The sequence below is a fragment of the Myxocyprinus asiaticus genome, chromosome 12, assembly GCF_019703515.2.
Source record: "Myxocyprinus asiaticus isolate MX2 ecotype Aquarium Trade chromosome 12, UBuf_Myxa_2, whole genome shotgun sequence".
Taxonomy (NCBI): domain Eukaryota; kingdom Metazoa; phylum Chordata; class Actinopteri; order Cypriniformes; family Catostomidae; genus Myxocyprinus; species Myxocyprinus asiaticus.
In genome coordinates, this window is record NC_059355.1 from 12,036,640 (window position 1) to 12,056,836 (window position 20,197).

A 20,197-nucleotide genomic window follows, 5' to 3' on the forward strand; every position below is an offset into this window, starting at 1 on the left:
TCGGGTTGATTATCTCTGGTGGGGGACTAGATAGAAACCTGAAATTTTCACAGATATAAGTTGTCTATGGTAGCATTGTGCTGTAAAAAGTTTGAGTTTGAAATTCCACTGGTTACAGAGGTAGGGCTAGTAGAAATCTAGGGGGAAAAGCCTACTTTATTCATGTGTTTTGAGATATGAACAGATGTAATATAAGCATTACAAATAATCAAATTAACACACAACACAGTTGCAGTTCACACATTCCAAAAGAAGTTCTTGGAACACATCACTGAGACGCTCCCCAGGACAGAAAAGATTATCTATTTTTCTGATGTATCTGCAAGCCAAAATAAAAACAAGAAGAATTTTGCCAATCTGTGCAACCATGAGAAGGACTTTGGTATAAAAGCCGAATGGAACTTCTTCACAACGTCCCATGGCAAAAATGCTTGTGACAGGGTTGGAGGAACAACTAAGCGGGAAACAACAAAAGCCTGTTTGCAGAGGACAACAGAAGGTAAAATCCTCACCCCTGAAGATATGTTCCACATTTGCAACGAAAGATTAAGAGGGTTACATACATCTGTCAAAAGCGAGGAAGTAACTGAACTTCATGAACTGAAACTCAAAGACAGGTTCGATAAGTTTGAGAGAATTCCGGGTACAAGAAAATATCACCGTTTTGAGGCTGCATCAGAGAGTACCATCAGGTTCTTCTTTACATCCAGGGGTGGTGCTAGGGTCAGTGGACATTCAGGGCTTAGCCCAGACCTCTGTGGATATGGGGCCATACTTTGATGAAATATCGGATTATAATACACTTTATAATACAAATTTGAATACATCCATGAGGTGTCATTTATATAGTAAACTAAAAAAGTCTCTCTCACTTTTCTCTCAGCCTTAGACGTGCTCAAAGATCTGAAATTGCATGCTTTTAACACCTATACATTAAAACGCTATTTAAAAAAAAGATTTTGTCCCTTTCGGCTTTCCGTAGTTTGACACACATTGTGTATGGCTATATACAGTTTTCATTGATTCGTTGAGTGCTTAAGTTAATTTACAATAAAGCAGATTGAAAATAAGCTAAATAGGTACTAGAGATGATAGCTAGATCTGTTAAAATTGGCAAGGTTTATTGCATCATGTCTTAATAAAGAATATTTAATTAAATATTTATATATCTAAATATTTGGTCACACAGCCGCAATCACATGCCGCAAGCTCTCTTCTTGCATGCGCACACAAAGGCTACATGAGAGCTGGAAAGCAGTTGCCAACAAGACAGCGGGTGGGTACTGAATTGAGTCTGTATTTGGTGGTATGAACACTATAGAAAGACAGGAATTACTAATTGATATATATTACCCTAACTTTAAAATGTAATGTTAAAATAATAAAATGTAATGTGTTTTCATATCAACTTAATACCTAAGCATTAGTACTTCTGACATCACTACAAAAAGATTATTAAAACATTCGGGGCTTTAAGAAAACATTCATGGCTTAAGCCACTGCAGCCGTTCATGTTTACATCTGCATCGCAAGAGTTTGAAGAACATGCAGTAGGAATGGAGTCACGTGACGCTATGTGAGTGGAAGTAGCCAAGTGGCGAGCTCTGTTACACTTTATTACAATTATCCTTTCAGTCAACATTACTCGGTGAGAACTAATTTAGTTTTGATTGTTAAACTGTGCTGGGAATGCAGGATGTCGAAAAATTTGAAATCAATGGCCTGTGGGGACATTAAAAAGCATTTACGGTCGCACACGCCTGACCCCTCTCAAGAGCAAGATGGCGGGTTCCGGTTGGGAATGACAGTGCACCTCAGGATGTAGGTCAAGATATTGCAAATATTTATGCAGTGCTAACGAAAATCTGGACCAACATGGAGGGCCTCGCAGAAATAACCTGGGAAGTTCTCTGCGGGCATAGGTGCACCGCGAGTGCCTTTATCCACTGGGGGGATTGCCGAATAGCCCTTGGCCGCCCCACCATCAAGGGTAGTGAGGGCGGGGAAGCTGAAAGCTTGGGACCGGGCAGTAAAAAGTGCCTCCCATGACTTTGTCAGCTCTTCATGCACTTCCAGGAAGAAAGGAACGGGGCGGGGCGTGGCTTTGAGCAGCGCCGCGAGCCCAGGAACCAATCATCGAGCCACGAAAGTTCAGGGCAGAGTGGAGGGTTCCACTCTAGCCCGATGCTTGCGGCTGCCCGGGAAAGCATGTTGTCATCTCCATGTCAGCCTGTGACTGGGCGACCGCACCCGAAGGGAGGAGCCCAACTGAGGCTTCCGCGTCTGACTGGACGAGCCCGCTCTCCGATGTTGCGCTCGAGAGCTCATCACTTTCACGGGCTCCGAATAAGAGGTCAAACTCGCCGTGAGACGAGCCGGTGGACTCATCCGGAAGCCCGATCAGGGCAGATGAGCGTGCTGGGGAATGGGAGGTCCATGGGGGGATACCTGGTGGAGGTGGTCCCATTGGAGTACCCAAATTGCCCCCAGTGCTAGCCGCACTGGCCTCATACCCGTAGGTAGAAGGACCGAGGCGGGGTGCCTCTGGGGTGGCTTGCTTTCTTGTGAAGGTAAGCCGCGACCGCATCGTTGCCATGGAAATGTTCCCGCAATGAGTACATGACCCATCCACGAACGCTGTCTCCACGTGAGCAGTGCAGAGACACGAAAGACAGTGATTGTGACCATCAGAAGGCGAGAGATAACGAGTGCAACCAGGAATAACACACATAGGAAAGGCGTCTTTAAAAAGACTCGTCTTTAAAAAGACGTTCCGTGTGTGCCGCTCTTTTAGAGAAATATACTCTTTTAGAGAAATATACTCTTTTATTTCTGCCGAAGCGCCCAGGGGCATTCTCTGCAGTGGACCAGTGCAGAGGAGGGAGAAGCCGCTGAAATGCGCCGTCAGATCCAGCAGTGGTGAATGAACAGTCGTGGAAATTCAGCTCAGTGAGCACGACCGTTCGGCTCCGAAGAGAAAATCTGAATGAGTGGTTGCATACCAGCTCCTTTTATACCCATATGTTCGGGGGAGTGGCATGCAAATACCGCTCGCCAATTTTCATTGGCCTTTTATCAAAGACCAGAGGTGTCTCGGGCTCCCAAGTGTAACCCCTAGTGTCCCCTAGTGTCACTACATCGACACAACATCGAGTGAGTGGCAGATAGGGAATTAGTTTTACGTGTGGCGAGGAATAAAGGCAAGTTGTGCTGGGAGGATTACAACATTATGGTTTTTCCGGACTTTGCCAATGTAAGAAGTTACTTCATACACAGGATGTGTGCTTCGCATTTTTTTACTCGGCTAAGCTGAGAATTGATGCCATGGATGGACGTAAGACTTTTACATGCCCATGAGAAGCTATGGCCTTCATTTAATCAGTGGAGTGAGTGGGTGGCTTTGCTCGCGCTGAATCAGTGGTATGGACTACACATCGTGCATTTTGCTGATGCGGTCTGAGAGGGTTTGTTATTCGGTTGGTTGCCCACTGTCCCTCTCCTCTATCTACTTTTTTTAACTGTTATTTTTCTTTTCCTTTATTGGCTTATTGTTGAGTTTATTTGTTCATTTTGTGGGTTCGATGTTGTTATTTGCTGAGGCCTATTTCATTGAAAACTTTCATGTGCAGTAGAATTGTACGTTGTATGTATATATATATATATATATATATATATATATATATATATATATATATATATATAAAAACACCGGACTGAAGTAATCTTGTCGCAAAGGGTCTTGTGAGCATGCATGGACTGTTGGATTTCCATGGGATGGACACCAGTTGGGACTGTTATGCGCGAGGCTGAAGCACATTTTTTTTCTTGGGTTTTTAAGGATTTTATGGTTACATCAATGTAGATTTGTGGTCTATAAAATGTAGCCTTATGTACACAATTTTTCTTTGCATGTCAATCTGCCACACTTTAATACAGGTAAAATGTTTCTCTCCAAGTGGAATGTTAATGGGCTGGGGCACCCTATAAAAAGAAGGAAGGTAATATCTTTTCTTAAGGGTAAAAAAATGTTAGACCTTCAAGAAACATACCTTACTTCACAGGAAGCTGAAAAACTTGGCAGAATATGGGGTGGGAATATGTTTTGCCATGCTGGTTTGAGTGAGAGCAGGGGAGTCATCACATTGACAAGTAAGCATTTACAATTTAATTGTCTCAAAGAGATTAAAGATAATTTAGCAAGAGTCATTATTGTTTTGGCTGAAATACAGGGGCAAAAACTTATTTTGGCTAACATTTATGCACCCAACGCTGATGATCAGGACTTTTTTATAGATCTTGAGGGAAAGTTACAAGCAGCTGGGATCCTTTATGATATTGTTTTGGGTGGAGACTTCAATCTTTTAATGGATCTGGTCCTTGATCATAGTGATGCAAGGGTGTGTAGACCCTTTAGAGACACTTCAGAGGATGTGTAAAAATCTTGGCTTTACAGACATTTGGAGACTTCTGAATCTTTCTGGGAGGGACTACACCTTTTTTCATCAGTTCATAAGATTTACTCTAGAATTTTTTATATATATATATCTAAGTCACTTATACCATTTGCCACTGATTGCTCAATTGGGAACATTTTAGTTTCAAATCATGCTTTGGTGTGTTTAGAGATGTTGCCGCATATAGAGAAAAAAAAATCATATAGATGGCGCTTTAATACATCCCTTCAAAAGGACACAGAATTTCAACAAATGTTAGAGACAGAAGTTAATGTTTATGTGGAAGCCAATTGATCCTCATTGTCCTCTGTGTGCACGGCATGGGAGGCGCTTAAGGCAGTTCTTAGGGGGCGGATCATACAATATGCCTCATTCATTAAAAAGATCAAAGCACAGGAATTCACGGAATTGGTAAAGAGTATTAAAAGTGCTGAAACAGAGCTGAAGCGCCAAATGTCATCCAACAGCCTTAGAGAGTTGACTCAGCTAAAATATAGGTTCAATACTATTTTGTCACAGAAGGTAGAGTTTTGCTTATTCAGGGCAAGACAGACATATTTTGAGTCGGGAGACAAGACAGGGAAACCACTTGCCAGATACATAAAACAGAGAGAGTTTTTTTCCACCATTCCTTCAGTGAAGTCTTCTGGAGACAACATATTTACCTCTGCCACAGATATTAATAGGCCTTTAAAGAACTCAATTTCAATCTTTATAGTTCCATGTCTTCATCTACTGATAAGGATATTAGCAACTTCGTAGAGCAATTAGAACTTCCTAAACTGATGAATGATCAAAAAGACTTTCATGACTCAGATATTACTTTGGAGGAGCTTGTTGAGGTAATTAAAGCCTTGCTAACATGTAAGGCACCAGGGCCAGATGGATTTGCCGCAGAATTTTTTAGATCTTGTGTCACATAACTGGCTCCACTTATGTTAGAAGTTATCGTCCAATTTCCCTGATCCAGTTAGATGTAAATATATTGTCTAAAATTCTGGCTAATTGATTAAGCAGAGTAAATACATCTCTTAAACATATAGATCAAGTGGGGTTTATTCGTGGTCATAGTTCTTCTGATAATATTAGACGTTTTATTCTAATATTATGTGGTCAGTAGCAAGGATCAGACCTCGATTACTGCCATCTCACTTGACACCGAGAAGGCGTTTGAAAGGGTGGAAAGGGAATATCTTTTGAAGATTTTGGAAATTTATGGGGGAATACTTTTCTTGGGTGGATTAAGTTACTCTATAAACATCCTTCAGCGGCAGTGCAAACTAATGGATTAATTTCAGATTATTTTTATCTTGGTAGGGGAACCTGGCAAGGCTGTCCTCTCTCCCCACTGCTGTTCTGTCTTGCCCTGGAACCATTAGCAGCTGCAATAAGAAAAGAGGATGATTTTCTTGGTGTTGTAGAAGGAGGTGTGGTGCATAAACTTTTTTTCTACGCAGATGATATATTATTATTGGTCTACGACCCTAGATCTGTGACTAACCTCCACATAATTATTCATTCTTTCTCTAAATATTCAGGATACAAGGTGAATTGGTCTAAATCAGAAGCTCTTGCTCTGAAAGCATATTGCCCTACCACAGCTTTCCAACCTGGTGCCTTTCAATGGCCCAAGCAAGACATTAGGTGCATTTTATTTCCAGCAACTGAGAGATTTACTTAGTTAATTTTGACCCATTAATTAAAAAGTAATTGTGTGATGTTGATTGGTGGGCTTCACTACATTTGTCTATGGCTGGGAAGGGCAATGTTATAAAAATTAATTGTGTCACCAAATTCAATTATTTACTGCAGTCTCTCCCTCTTGTCACGTAGGATCGTGGAGTGGAAGAGAGGAGACGCAGGAGTAACTTTTCAGTCTTTTAATGGTAGATGCTGGTGTGGAACAAATGGCGTACAAGGAATCAATCTAGGAAATATGCTGGAGTGGAACACTACAAAGTAACAACTCAATATAACAATACATAACCAACTAGTAACAATTCAAGAACTGACAAAGGAATGGACAAAACTAGAGGGTATTTATACACAGGTGCTAATGAGGGAATGGAGGACAGGTGAGGAGGATTGTAAACAGATGGCAGTGATGAGGGCAGTGCATTATGGGAAATGTAGTTGGGGAAAATTGAAGACGTAGGACAAAAACCATATAAAAATAAGAGTCCTTGGAACAGAACGGTTAATAACTGTGACAACCCCCCCCCCCTTTAAAGGGCGACTCCTGGCGCCCCAAACACGGATGAGGAGGGTAGGATGACGCAGAAGGAGAGGAAGGATCCAGGAAGACGATCAGGTGGCCAGGGAGGAGACCCCAGGGCAAGGACTGGTTCCTGAGGTTTGGGGGGCAGCCTCAGGGTTGGGATAGAATTGGGAGGAGGTCTGGGAGGCGACCGCATGGCAGAGACTGGGTCAGGGGGCCTGGGAGGTGGCCACAGGGCAGAGACTAGGTCGGGGGGCCTGGGAGGTGGCCACAGGGCAGGGACTGGGTCAGGAGGCCTGGGAGGCAGCTCTAAGAAGGGAACGAGGTCCAGCAGTTTGGCCGCAGGAGGTGGAAACATAGCGGGTGGAGCCATAGGCAGATTCAGAGGTGGAGCACCAGGAGTAGGAACTTGAGATCCCAATGGAGGGGCCGGAGATGGGTCCAGAGATGGAGCCACAGGAGGCTCGAGGGACGAGGCCGTGGAAGGCTCGAGGGATGAAGCCATGGAAGGCGTGGAGCAAGGAGCTGTGGAAGGCGTGGAGCAAGGAGCCGTGGAAGGCGTGGAGCAAGGAGCCGTGGAAGGCATGGAGCTAGGAGCCGTGGAAGGAATGGAGCTAGGAGCCGTGGATGAGAGCACAGGGGGAATGACCTCCATTGTCGTGAGCACTGGCAGCGACTGGGGAACGACCTCAGTGGTCGTGAGCACTGGCAGCAACTGGGGAATGACCTCCATGGTTGTGTGCACTGGCAGCAACTGGGGAACGACCTCCGTGGACGTGAGACACTGGCAGCGACTGGGGAGAAGGTGTCCATTTCCTTTTCCTTTTCCAGACAGCTGGGAGTGTTGTTACGGGAATGGTCGAGGCTACAGGCATTGGCTCTGGGACGGTCGAGGCTACAGGCGCTGGCTCTGGGACGGTCGAAGCTACAGGCACTGGCTCTGACTCGTTAACTGTGGCAGGCATGGGCACTGCCTCATTAACCATGGCAGGCATGGGCACTGGCTCGTTAACCGTGGCAGGCATGGGCACTGGCTCGTTAACCGTGGCAGGCATGGGCACTAGCTTTGGCCCAGGGTTCCCACCATAATTCAGTATATGGGGGAAATGCCACCTCCGTGGTCGCTACCACAGACTGCGGCGGGAAATTGTCCAATGGAGCTTGGAGTGGGTGAGCCCCCCCCAAAACATTTATTTAGGGGGAATGTATGGAAAGGAGTTATCTTGGAGACAGGGACCATGGCAGGCCTGGAGATAGGGACCGTGGCAGTCTTGGTGACAGAGGCTGTGGCAGGCTGCGAGGGGTGATGGATGGACAGCGTGGCTCGGACGTATTCCACAAAGGGAAGATTCTCCACTTCCGGAAGAGCTGTGGAACGATGAAAGTTCAAGCCCATTCTGTAAATGTTAAAGAGGTAGGGGTCCGAGATAGTGGTGGAAGTGACAAGTTGACAGAACTTGACGGTGTATTCCAGGAGAGGAAGGTCTTGTTTGAATAATTCCATAAATGAACTGGTCAGCTCCATGACTCTTGAATGGAAGTCAATTGGTGTTCCTACATTTCAACAATGGTTCACCGAATTGGGCAGGGTAGGGTAGGGTAGGACTTATATCTGTAATAATTTCAGGTTCCTATCTGATCCCACACCAGAGATAAAAAAAAAAAAAGAAGTCTCAAACCTGAAAAGTTCTGCATGCACACTATACTTACCTAGGTACCCCCTAAAGAAACTGGACTGAGACTCGAACCCCTCCCATTATAAATTGACCCTAAAAGTGGAACTTTCAGTGATCTTGATCATTACATTAGGTCTTAAGTCTAAGGAACAAAAATGTGCAACATGTTTATATATGTACATGTACCTTGTAATGTGCTCTAGAGTTCAGTTTTTGTTCCAAGGAGCTAGGATCATCCTGAGCTATTGAGGTTTTCATAAACATCTGTAGAATCCAAATTTGTCGTGCGCTATGACACAAAGATGGCCGCCGTGGTTAATCCAAGTAAAATAAAAAACTGGTGGTTTTGCAATACCAATACATAGAGGACCACATGAGATGGATTAACCCTCAATGTAAACACAAACAAGCCAAGCCCAAAATGGAATAGAGATGTAATATCAGGCAGCATCAAAGTATGTGTTTATTAGCAGGTATCCTAAATTATATGAGGAATGCTTACCTTCCAGTTTCTCAGGTGACATCGGGCAGACGTTGCCATGGAATTCTCCGTCCTTCTCCACCCTTTGGCATCTAGAAAATAAAAAAGTAGCAGTCGCTAATCAAAGACAGTTTGTTTGATATGCATGCAAATGCAAGGACACTAAAGATACAGCCTAACCAGTGGTGTTACAGGATACCATCCTGGGGTGGGCATTTGGGGTGGGCAACATAGTCAATATAAGAAATACAATTTAAATACCATTTTTGACATTTAAAAAAATTCCAAAACACTACCGTCACAATGCAAAATCATTTACTTGAACATATAAGTGTCACTTTGTTTTAAAGGATTATTCTGGGTTCAACACAAGTTAAGCTCATTTTTATAAAACAAAATTGTAGCTGAATGTCAGTGGATGTATATCAGTAGCAGGCCTGCCTTTTATTTTGTGATATCACTGGAATGGAGAGCGGACTATGGACATGTGGAAAACTTCAAATTCCTGTGCCAACATCACCGTTATTTAAATTTTTTTTTTTTTTTTTTTTACTTAAACAAGTTTGAAGTTTTTATTTAACAAAGATAGGTATACAAATACATGGTAGGATTTTTTAAACAACTGCAGTGCAGATGCAAATGCAAGTTTAAAGTTAATTGTTTAAGTCTGGATGGTTAGCATGGTCCAGTAATCCACTGCTGGCAGATGCGTTAACTACACCATCTGGGGACAAAAAACGTATATATTTTTTTTATTATCTACAAATATTTCATTATATTGAAGTAGATGTTTTGCAAATGATTAATATTGAGTGAGTGAGTGTTCATAAAAATGAGAAATGGACTTAGGAATTTTGTCTGCTGCCTTTGAAGTCACAGCTCAGGATAGTCCAATCTAGTCTAATAGAATGAACGTTACTATAATTAACTTTTTGCAAACTGAGTTTTACGTACCTCGTTTACGTTTCGTTACAGTTTCCTGGTGAAATTAACACTAGAGGTGCTACAACAACTGTGCATTTTATTCACTTTCACATAAATCACGAGTACAACGGCTGATTATGACTTTATTAACACTTATTTTTCTCTCTTTTGCTCACATGCTGCTATATTATGATATCAAAACACTTTTACTATAACACATAATTTAAAAAACAACACATTTAAAGCTAGAAATACAGACTTACCTACATTTAAATACTTGTTCTAGTGTGATTAGCTTGTGTGGTAGCTCAACTGATAGAGTGTTGGACTTTGGATTTGGAAAGCCTGGGGTTCAAGACAACACTAGCATGCAAACTAACATGTGAGATGAAAGTGTTATAGAAGTGACTCAAAATGATGTGTTTTTTTTTTTTTTTTTTTTTTAGAAAATGTGCTTTTAATTTCACATTTAGTTTTTGGACACTATCGGTTTGGGTGTTGGTTAAGGGTAAGGATGTCTGTTTTGTTCACCTCTCATTTGATTTTTTAGGACACTATTGGTTAGGTTTAGGTTAAAGTATTACAGTTGCAATCGAAATGATTCAACCCCCCTGACCAGCAATACATTCTGGTGATATGAATTAAAACACATCAACTAAAACTTCAGTAAACAGTCAAAGTAAGTTTTTAATACACATTTGAGTGATTTTGAGAACAAAGAGTTCAGTTTACCCAAATTTTAAAATAAAAAAGAACTGATTTTCTCCACAAATGTCATGTCAAAAATATTCCACCCCCAAAGTCAATCATTTGTGGAGCATCCTTTATCCTTAATAACAGCAAATAAATGTTTCAGGTAAGTGTTCTCAGGCTTCGGACACCTCTCTATTAGAATTATTAGAATTTCTATTAGAAGCAAAAGCTTCCAGCTCATTGACATTCTTTGGTTTCTGTGCTGCCACTGCTTCCTTGAAATCCTAACAAAGGTTTGCAATGGGATTTTAATGATGGACTGAAAGGGTCATTTAAGGACATTCCACGACCTATCCCTGAACCAGATTTTGGACAATCTCATTTTAATTTACAGACCTAAAGTCTGATAGCATAAAATTAGTAACCTAATGTATCAAATCTACAGTAGCCTAATAATCATTCTGTTGAGACAACTTAAGAACAATTATGAATTTCACTTTTACCTGTTATATTTTTCCTGGTATCTGTCTATGTTTTCATTATTGCAATAAACGACTCAAACAAACTTTAAAGTTGGAAAGATTGTGTTTTCTGGGTCGGTTGTGTCACTCAGATCCAGTTTAAACTGAAAAGTGTGAATTTGCGCAACTGTGAGTTTCCGCGCGAAAGCACATATGTTTTATCACTTGTAGAGGCATGTTTGATGACTTGTTTAAAGTAAATAAAGGTAATTGATAACTGAAAAAAAAATGTTAAGGCATTATTTGAAGATGTTCAGTGGCATATGTGTTAACAGAGAAATATTTGACTGATTACAAATGATAACGAAGGTCTGGTAGACCCAATTATCTAACAGCCGTTGTAAACCATTACAAAATAAACAGCTAAATGTTATATACTAAAACACAACAATACAATCACATAATTTCAGATGTGTACGTTACTAAGCATTTCATAATATAATAAATGAGACATTATTCAATGACAAATGGGTTGTGGGGATCTTGTCTTTGGACACAAATAACATGGAACAACTTTTACTCTCAATACACAGTAAAAGGATCTCGCTACTCAATACTTCACCACTATACTACACAATAAATGGTGAGTGAAATCTAAACATTTACTAGCCAGTTGCCAAATATAACAATTTTAGTGACAGCAAGAAATTTGTTTGCAAATGTGAGTGATTTCCTATCACTGTAGTGGAGGGTTGCTCATAGAGTAAAAGATTGATCTTGAGATTTCAAAATCGATATCAAGATCGTTCAAACGAAGATTGCAATGCATCATAAAATCTAAATTTTTCCTACCCCAACTCTCCGGTGGTCATGTGCCAGCCAAGCAACTGCCAGTGAAATGAATGGGAATGCTAACAGTTCTCTTCAAGTATTATAGACCTCCTAGGTTTTGCCCCATGTCTCAAGAAAGTTTACCTGCTTTATATCTGTTGCTCTTATTGTGTTTGTCACTACAAGTGTGTGATGAGGTTCAGACAGCATGAAAGGAACTTTATGCAACAGGTGACGCAAATGAAACATTTTTGAGAAGGAATAAAGATTGTTTTTTTTTTCTTTCCAGACAATTTGTTCTTTAAAAAGAATAAATGTATTCTTTTGTTGTCAGTCTGTTTCAATAAAGCATTCCAGTGTAATCACCTAAAATTCACATTATATCATCCTTAATCACACTGCTCAACATGCACACTTAATCACAAGTATAAACATGCACACACTGAAAGGCTCCCATGTGTTGCACAAAAACTGCACGCATTTAAAAGTGGCAGCTAAAATAGTTAAACAACAGGACATGATATAAGTAGCATTGTAATTCAGGTGATGGTAGTGTCGCAGACAGCAGAGCAAAAACAATGATAAATGCAAATAATAAAATGCAATGAACTGTTTAATTGTACATGATTAGGATAGCAAAGGAAGAACACACCATGGCCTTAGTTGTTGACACTGACGGCTGTGCGTCCAATCAGTCTCTACTGTATTTTGGTGCAGATTCATCTGCCACTTGGCAGAAGTGAGCCAAATTAGACAGATGCCAACACGAAAACCATGAACAAAACAAAACAAATACGTTTAGGTTTGGTACAATGTTGGGTTGGCACTTGATGTCCAATAAAAAAAAATCTGCGCTCTCAAGTAAAACTAGTTGAAATCCACTGGACTATCTACAAAACTACACGCATATAAAACAATCAAAACAAAACTACACAGACCACATTATGAGTTACAAGGAGTGCGACATTTTATATATATATATATATATATATATATATATATATATATACACAGTTGTGCTCAAAAGTTTGCTTACCCTGGCAGATATTGTGAAATTTTGGCATTGATTCGGAAAATATGACTAATCATGCAAAAAAAAACCTGTCTTTTATTTAAGGATAGTGATCATATGAAGCCATTTATTATTACATAGTTGTCTGGCTCCTTTTTATATCATAATGATAACAGAAATCACCCAAATGGCCCTGATCAAAAGTTTACATACCCTTGAATGTTTGACCTTGTTACAGACATGAAAGCTGCGCATGGGACGCTCTTGCACTTTCCAGCATGACAATGACCCTAAGCACAAGGCCAAGTTGACCCTCCAGTGGTTACAGCAGAAAAAGTTGAAAGTTCTGGAGTGGCCATCACAGTCTCCTGACCTTAATATCATCGAGCCACTCTGGGGAGATCTCAAACGTGCGGTTCATGCAAGACGACCAAAGACTTTGCATGACCTGGAGGCATTTTGCCAAGACGAATGGGCAGCTATACCACCTGCAAGAATTTGGGGCCTCATAGACAACTATTACAAAAGTCTGCATGCTGTCATTGATGCTAAAGGGGGCAATACACAGTATTAAGAACTAAGGGTATGCAGACTTCTGTACAGGGGTCATTTCATTTTTTCTTTGTTGCCATGTTTTGTTTTATGATTGTGCCATTCTGTTATAACCTACAGTTGAATATGAATCCCATAAGAAATAAAAGAAATGTGTTTTGCCTGCTCACACGTTTTCTTTAAAAATGGTACATATATTACCAATTCTCCAAGGGTATGCAAACTTTTGAGCACAACTGTATATATATATATATATATATATATATATATATATATATATATATATATATAAAATATTATTATTTTTCAGTGAATTTTGTTTTAACCTTCAGAGAATCACCAAATTAAATAATATATTTTTTATTATACAGTGCTGCTTGAAAGTATGTGAACCTCTTGAGCATTTTGGAGTTTTCAATTTTTTTACCATTATTTCTTTACTTAAACAGAACCAGTATTTTTTATATGAAATAACAGGTGTATGTTTATCAATTCCATATAATTTGTTTGAGAAAATCTATTGTGTAGTCAAAAGACTAAATTAAACATATTTTTATGTAAACTTTTGTAGGTGCAAAAGTTAGTGAACCCTGAGCTGCACTGCTTAAAACGAGCAGGTAAATACAATTAGGTGGGACAAAATAGGTGGCTAAATTAACCAATGATATGAGAGATCTTTAGGGAAGAAATTGGGCAGCACTGATGGAAACAGAGATAAAACCAGGTCAGTTTAGTCTTACCAAAGTGAACCCATACAGGTAAATCATGCTGAGAGGAAAATAAATCTCAGAGGACCTCAGGAAGAGGGTAGTGACAGCACATTTGTCTGGGGAAAGCTATAAATTCATCTAAAAAAAATATGAGCTCCATCGGTCCACCGTGAGGCAGATCATCTATAAATGGAGAGCACTGAAAATTACTGCAACTCTGCCTAGAAGTGGACGACCTTATAAAATAAGAGCCGCAAGAAAAGTGTTAATTCAGGTAAAAGCCAACCCAAACATAACATCTAGGGATTTGCAGACCTCTCTTGCTGCATCTGGGACACATGTGCATGCTTCCACAATAAGAAGAAAACTCCATCAACATGGCTTTCATGGGAGCGTTGCTAGGAAGAAGCCTCTGCTCTCAAAAAAGAACAAAGCTGCCCATCTCAACTTTGCCAGAGAGCACCTGGAGAAACCTGAAGCTTTCTGGAAGTCCATTCTGTGGACAGATGAGTCCAAAATTGAACTGTTTGGTCACAACCAAAACCGCCAAGTTTGGAGAAAAGTCAACACTGCATACCACCTGGGGCCTGGGTAGCTCAGTGGTAAAGATGCTGGCTACCACCCCTGGAGTTCGCTAGTTCGCTAGTTCGAATCCTAGCGCGTGCTGAGTGACTCCAGCCAGGTCTCCTAAGCAACCAAATTGGCCCGGTTGTGAGTGGTGAGTTTAGCGTGGTTGCCACGGTGGATGCCGTGAAACCTCCACATGTGCTATGTCTCCGCGCTCAACAAGCCAAGTGATAAGATGCTCCAACTGGGATTCGTCCAACGTGAATCACTACACGACCACAAGGACTTAAAAGCACATTGGGAATTGGGCATTCCAAATTGGGAAAAAAAAAACAAACAAAAAACACATACCACCATAAGAACCTTCTCCCAACAGTGAAGCATGGTGGTGGGAACATGTGGGTTGTGGGGCCTGCTTTTCATCCTCAGGACCTGGACAACTCCACATAGTCCAGAGAATCATGAATTCTGAAGAATATTGTAAAATCCTGGAACATAACCTCAAGCCATCAGTTGTGAAGTTAAAGCTTGGCCGAAAATGGATCATGCAACATGATAATGATCCGAAGCATTCCAGCAAAACAACCAAAGAATGGCTGAGGAAGAATAAGATTCGTGTTTTGGATTGGCCCAGTCAAAGTCCGGACCTGAATCCAATTGAAATGCTGTGGCGGGACCTGAAGCGGGCAGTTCATGCCAGACGCCCATCCAACTGGCTACGTTCTGCAAGGAGGAGTGGGCAAAAATCCCCCAAAGCAGATGTGAGAGACTGATTAGTCGCTACAGATACTGTTTGGTTGAGGTTATTGCTGCGAAAAGAGGTGCAATACCCTATTATCTGAAAGGGTTCAGATATATTTGCACCCATGAAATCTGAGTTTTTGTTAAATCAACCACTTTAGTTAAATAAACAATGACAATATATCATTTTCTTTTGTCTGAGTCCATTATTTGGTATGTCAGTATTATGAATTGGGGTATAGATTAACATTTAATAAGGTTATTTTAGTATTTTTTACAAAAATACTATCTCTGTAGGGTTCACAAACTTTCGAACAGCACTGTATATACACTACCAGTCAAAAGTTTTGAAACACTTGACTGAAATGTTTCTCATGATCTTAAAAATCTTTTGATCTGAAGGTGTATGCTTAAATGTTTGAAATTAGTTTTGTAGACAAAAATATAATTGTGTCACCATATTAATTTATTTCATTATAAAACTAAAATGTAATAAAAAATTTTTTTGAAATTGATGACTTGGACCAAATAATTAAGAAAAGCAGCCAATAAGTGCCCAACATAGATGGGAACTCCTTCTAGACTGTTTAAAAAGCATCCCAGGGTGATACCTCAAGAAGTTGGTTGAGAAAATGTCAAGAGTACATGTCTGCAAATTCTAGGCAAAGGGTGACTATTTTGAAGATTCTAAAATATAACACAGTTTTGATTTATTTTGGATTTTGTTTAGTCATAACATAATTCCCAAAGTTCCATTTATGTTATTCCATAGTTTTGATGACTTACTATTATTCTAAATGTGAAAAAAACAAAAAACATGATAAAGAATGAGTAAGTGTTTCAAAACTTTTGACCGGTAGTGTGTGTGTGTATATATATATATATATATATATATATATATATATATTTTTTTTATTTTTATTTTTTTTTAATAATTAATGGCTTACTAAAAACACTTCCAAGGAGCGAAAAAACAAAAACAAAACAAAAATCATCAATGCCAATATATTGGGTCTCTAAAGGGTTAATAATAAGTCCCTAATTATATGATCAATAATAATAGTAAAGTTTAATAATAGTGACTATTAATTTATGACCCCAGGAAATGAAAGCAAGGTCTCAAGGCTGGCCCTCAACCAAACATTACAAGCAGCAAATCACACACACAAGCCTAGAGTAGATCAAAGGTAGTACATAACTTGAAGGTATGATTCACGGTTGAGCAATTGACTTTTCTTCAGCTTCAAATTAAGAAATTCATTCATCACTGTGAACACTTGTCAAAACATGGACTCTTTAGTTGTGACAAAATCTGTCCTGATGACACAGCAGGAACATTAAAAAAACAAAAACAAATATACCATAAAAATCAAATGATAAGAAGCCTAAGTCAGTATCATTTTGACACATCAAAAAGAACATGTACATGCAAAGTCAGATTGTTAAACTGATATGATAGATACCAGTTTCAAAATACAATCATACCAAGATACTAGTACTGTACTATATTTAATTCTTTAGATGAAAGTATATATTTGGCACCAATAATGTTACATAAGGGGGCAAGTTTTCCATCAATTTTTAGCATGGAAGTACTAAATGAAAACTTTAAACTTGACCTAACATGTCTTAATGAAATGTAGAAAGTGGCACTAAAAGCATTTGAACATGTATGTCACACTTAAAATGTCCAAGTGCAACTCAAAACAATGCATTAATCTGACTCACCTGCTATGCTTGTTGGTTCTACTTAAAAAACAGAGTATATTATATTAGAAAAGCTCCATCAAGATGCATTATTTAAGTTCTTGAAAGTTGCTAGAACTTCAGAATAGAAAGTAAAAAAAAAAAAAAAAAAACATTTATTCATGCTCCTGTTGTTCCAAACCTGTATTATTTTCTTTCTTGAAACACAAAAAGAACTGGAGCTTTCACGTTTCATAAAGGATGCAAAAGCACCATGAAAGTATCATAAAAGTGGTCCATGTGACTTCTCTTCTTAAGTCATATGATAATTTAAGGTGGAAAAATAAGCCAAAATGTAAGTTGTTATTCACTAATAATCTTCCCCTTCAGTGAGCTGTTTCCTCGAAAAAACGCTGTGACCAAATCATCAAGTCAAGGGGTTGAACTGGAGAACTAGAGCAATCAGATTTGTAAATAAATCATTCACAGCGTTTTTTTGAACTGGATTAAACAATTCACTAAAAATATCTGACTAACAAATTGTTCGAAAATCAGACATTCCTACTTTTCTCATGAACCCGCCAAGGAGAGCTAAGGCATATGTTGAGCGAACAACAACTTAAATTTAGGTCTGTTCCTGACCTAAAGCTATACTGTAAGACTTACGAGAACATGAAGGTGAGTAAATGATGACAAAGGTTTGATTTTTGGGTGAAATATTTTTTAAGTTCCCATGAAATCTCTTGGCGAGTGTCGTTTTCTTTCCTGTGTTGACAAGTTTCCAACCAGTATAGGAAGTTGGGATACCAAAGGGCTCGTCCATTTAAAAATAAATAAATAAATAAATAGCCAATAGCCTTTAGTTTATGCCACAGCATGAACATGAGTTGCTTCTTGTCAGAAATAGGCGGTATCCGGGGAGGGACATTCTCATTCTAGAGAGTAATTTATTGGACAAAATGACTAAGTGCGGAATGAGTCATCAATATTTTTGGTCCATATTTCCAAAATGAAAGACTATATACATTTTAAATGCGTATATCTGTGATCTGAATTTCATTTAGTGTCAAGTGCACTAGCATATAGATGACCATTTGGACTATCAAAAAGGCTGAGAAATTTAATTAGAATTTTTCCCTTAAATATAGCCAAAATTAAAATTTTCTTTTCAAATTATGTTTGAATAAAAATAAATAAAAATAGGGAAAAATATACAAGATGAAATGTTTATTATGTAAATAATGACCGTCTGACTGCTCACAACTATTTTGAAAGTTGAAACAACAACATTTAAATAGCATATCTGAGTTAAGTCTACTTGCATCTAGTTACCTTAACTTAAATATTTCATTAAAGTTTATTCTATATGAGCACCAAGTTAAGTGAACTTAATTACACAAGTTTTGGAGATGCCATTACTCAATTCAATTGAGGGAGAGTTTAATCAATCAACTGAGTAGTCAACTTATTAGGGTTTTTTTTGTAGACGTAGCGCAACATAAACAGAACGCGGGGATCTCGAGACGCGCTTTCCGATATTGAACTCTTTTTAACTTGACAAAACCATTTTAAAATGCACTGCTTATAGGGGCCATTCAGGCCGACCATGTTCTTGCACTAGACAAGCTAGACACAATGCATATCAGGGGTCAGAATTCAGGGATCTCAAGATGCACTTTTAAAAGTTAACATTCTTTTTACCTCACACAGCATGTAAAAATTTGCCGCTCTTGCATGTGATGCTGAAAAAACAGCTGGACACGGTGCAACGGTCAAAGACATCCATCTAGCGCATGTTTACATAGAAATACAATGAGAAAAGAGCACAGACAGTCACATAAACGGTTCTGTGTAAACGGCCCCTTATGCTGCGATACACTGATGAGAGAGCATGACACATTGGCCAAAGACCTCCATCTTTGTAATCACCGATACTGTTAGATACACAGGTTTTACATTCAAATGTGCAGCTTTATTTTTAAATTTGATGAATATTCAAATTTCGAATTTTACATATTGCATAAAGCAAACAGACATATTGGAGCCAGAAAACTCTAGGGGTCTTTAAGCCCCATTTCTGGTCTGAGAGAGATCAGCTGTTGTGGAGGGAACAGTTTGACAGTTTTTAAACATGTTCCTGTATCTGCAAATGAAGAGGCGTCTGTTTGGATTCTCTACTGAGAAACTTCTGTGCGAGCGTGACAGTGGAGAACCAGATGTCCAAATGTGAGCCGCCTCAAACACACACACACGCACAACACATCTATCACTCATCTCCTTGTTTCTCTGTGGTGTACACAGATACACACATCTGTCAGCTCCATTAAGACAAATGAACTTGCTCACTGACATGATGAATCAATAACATTTGGCAAATAATACAATCCAGTGCGTGTGTGAAGCGAATCAGAAACACTTTTTGGGAGTGTGTGTGCATTCTCTGTGGGGTCCGAGCTGTCGGTTTTACCACTTACACCTCATGGGAAAACTGGGGTGGGTAACATTTCTTAATGAGAGTAATGGTGAAACGAACAAGAGCACAACAACAGTGACAGAGAGAAAGAAAATGAAGATAGAAAGACAGAAGGAAAGAAGTATTCTGGAAAGAAAGAGCTCGCACTGTTTTCTCTAATGCCAATATAGAACATTCCACATCCCTGTGTTTGTAACTCATGAACCATATTCATTTACAGTCTCTGAACGTCCTGCATGCAAGCACAACAAAGTTCATTTTTTAAAGCTGCAAAATCATCGTTCAATTTTAAATTATTAAAGGTTTGGAAACAGACCTGTTTGTTTAAGTATCAACTTTGCTCCCATAAAAATCATTGGGAGGAGTAAAAATGGAGATAATTGTTGACATACAGTAAGAGTATAGATGCTATAAAATTATTGCAGATAGTAGAGCTCAGATATTGTGATCTTGGAAGAATTTGATGAGCAATGTTTTACGTCATATTGAGATCTCAAATCAAATCAAATCCCTTTATTGTCACTCAACCATATACACAAGTGCAACAGTGGGTGAAAGCCTTGGGCGCGGTTTCAAGCAACATAGCAGTATGACAATTACAATTAACATCTGATTTACACATAACACAGTTTACACATCTTGTTACACAACACAATATACAACATACACCTAATAATAGACAATATACAGTATACACAAAATAAGACTGTATACAAAA

The 20,197-nt window shown here is 39.3% G+C and overlaps 1 protein-coding gene across 1 annotated transcript in view; it reads right to left on the bottom strand.

Moving 5' to 3' along the window:
- The window catches only part of LOC127448691 (neurturin-like), a 65,585-nt gene that overhangs the window by 25,554 nt on the left and 19,834 nt on the right, over nt 1–20,197 (bottom strand). Inside the window, exon 2 of the mRNA XM_051711419.1 lies at nt 8,851–8,921. Coding sequence (XP_051567379.1) covers nt 8,851–8,921 — 71 coding nt within the window. The remainder of the gene's footprint in view (nt 1–8,850; nt 8,922–20,197) is intronic.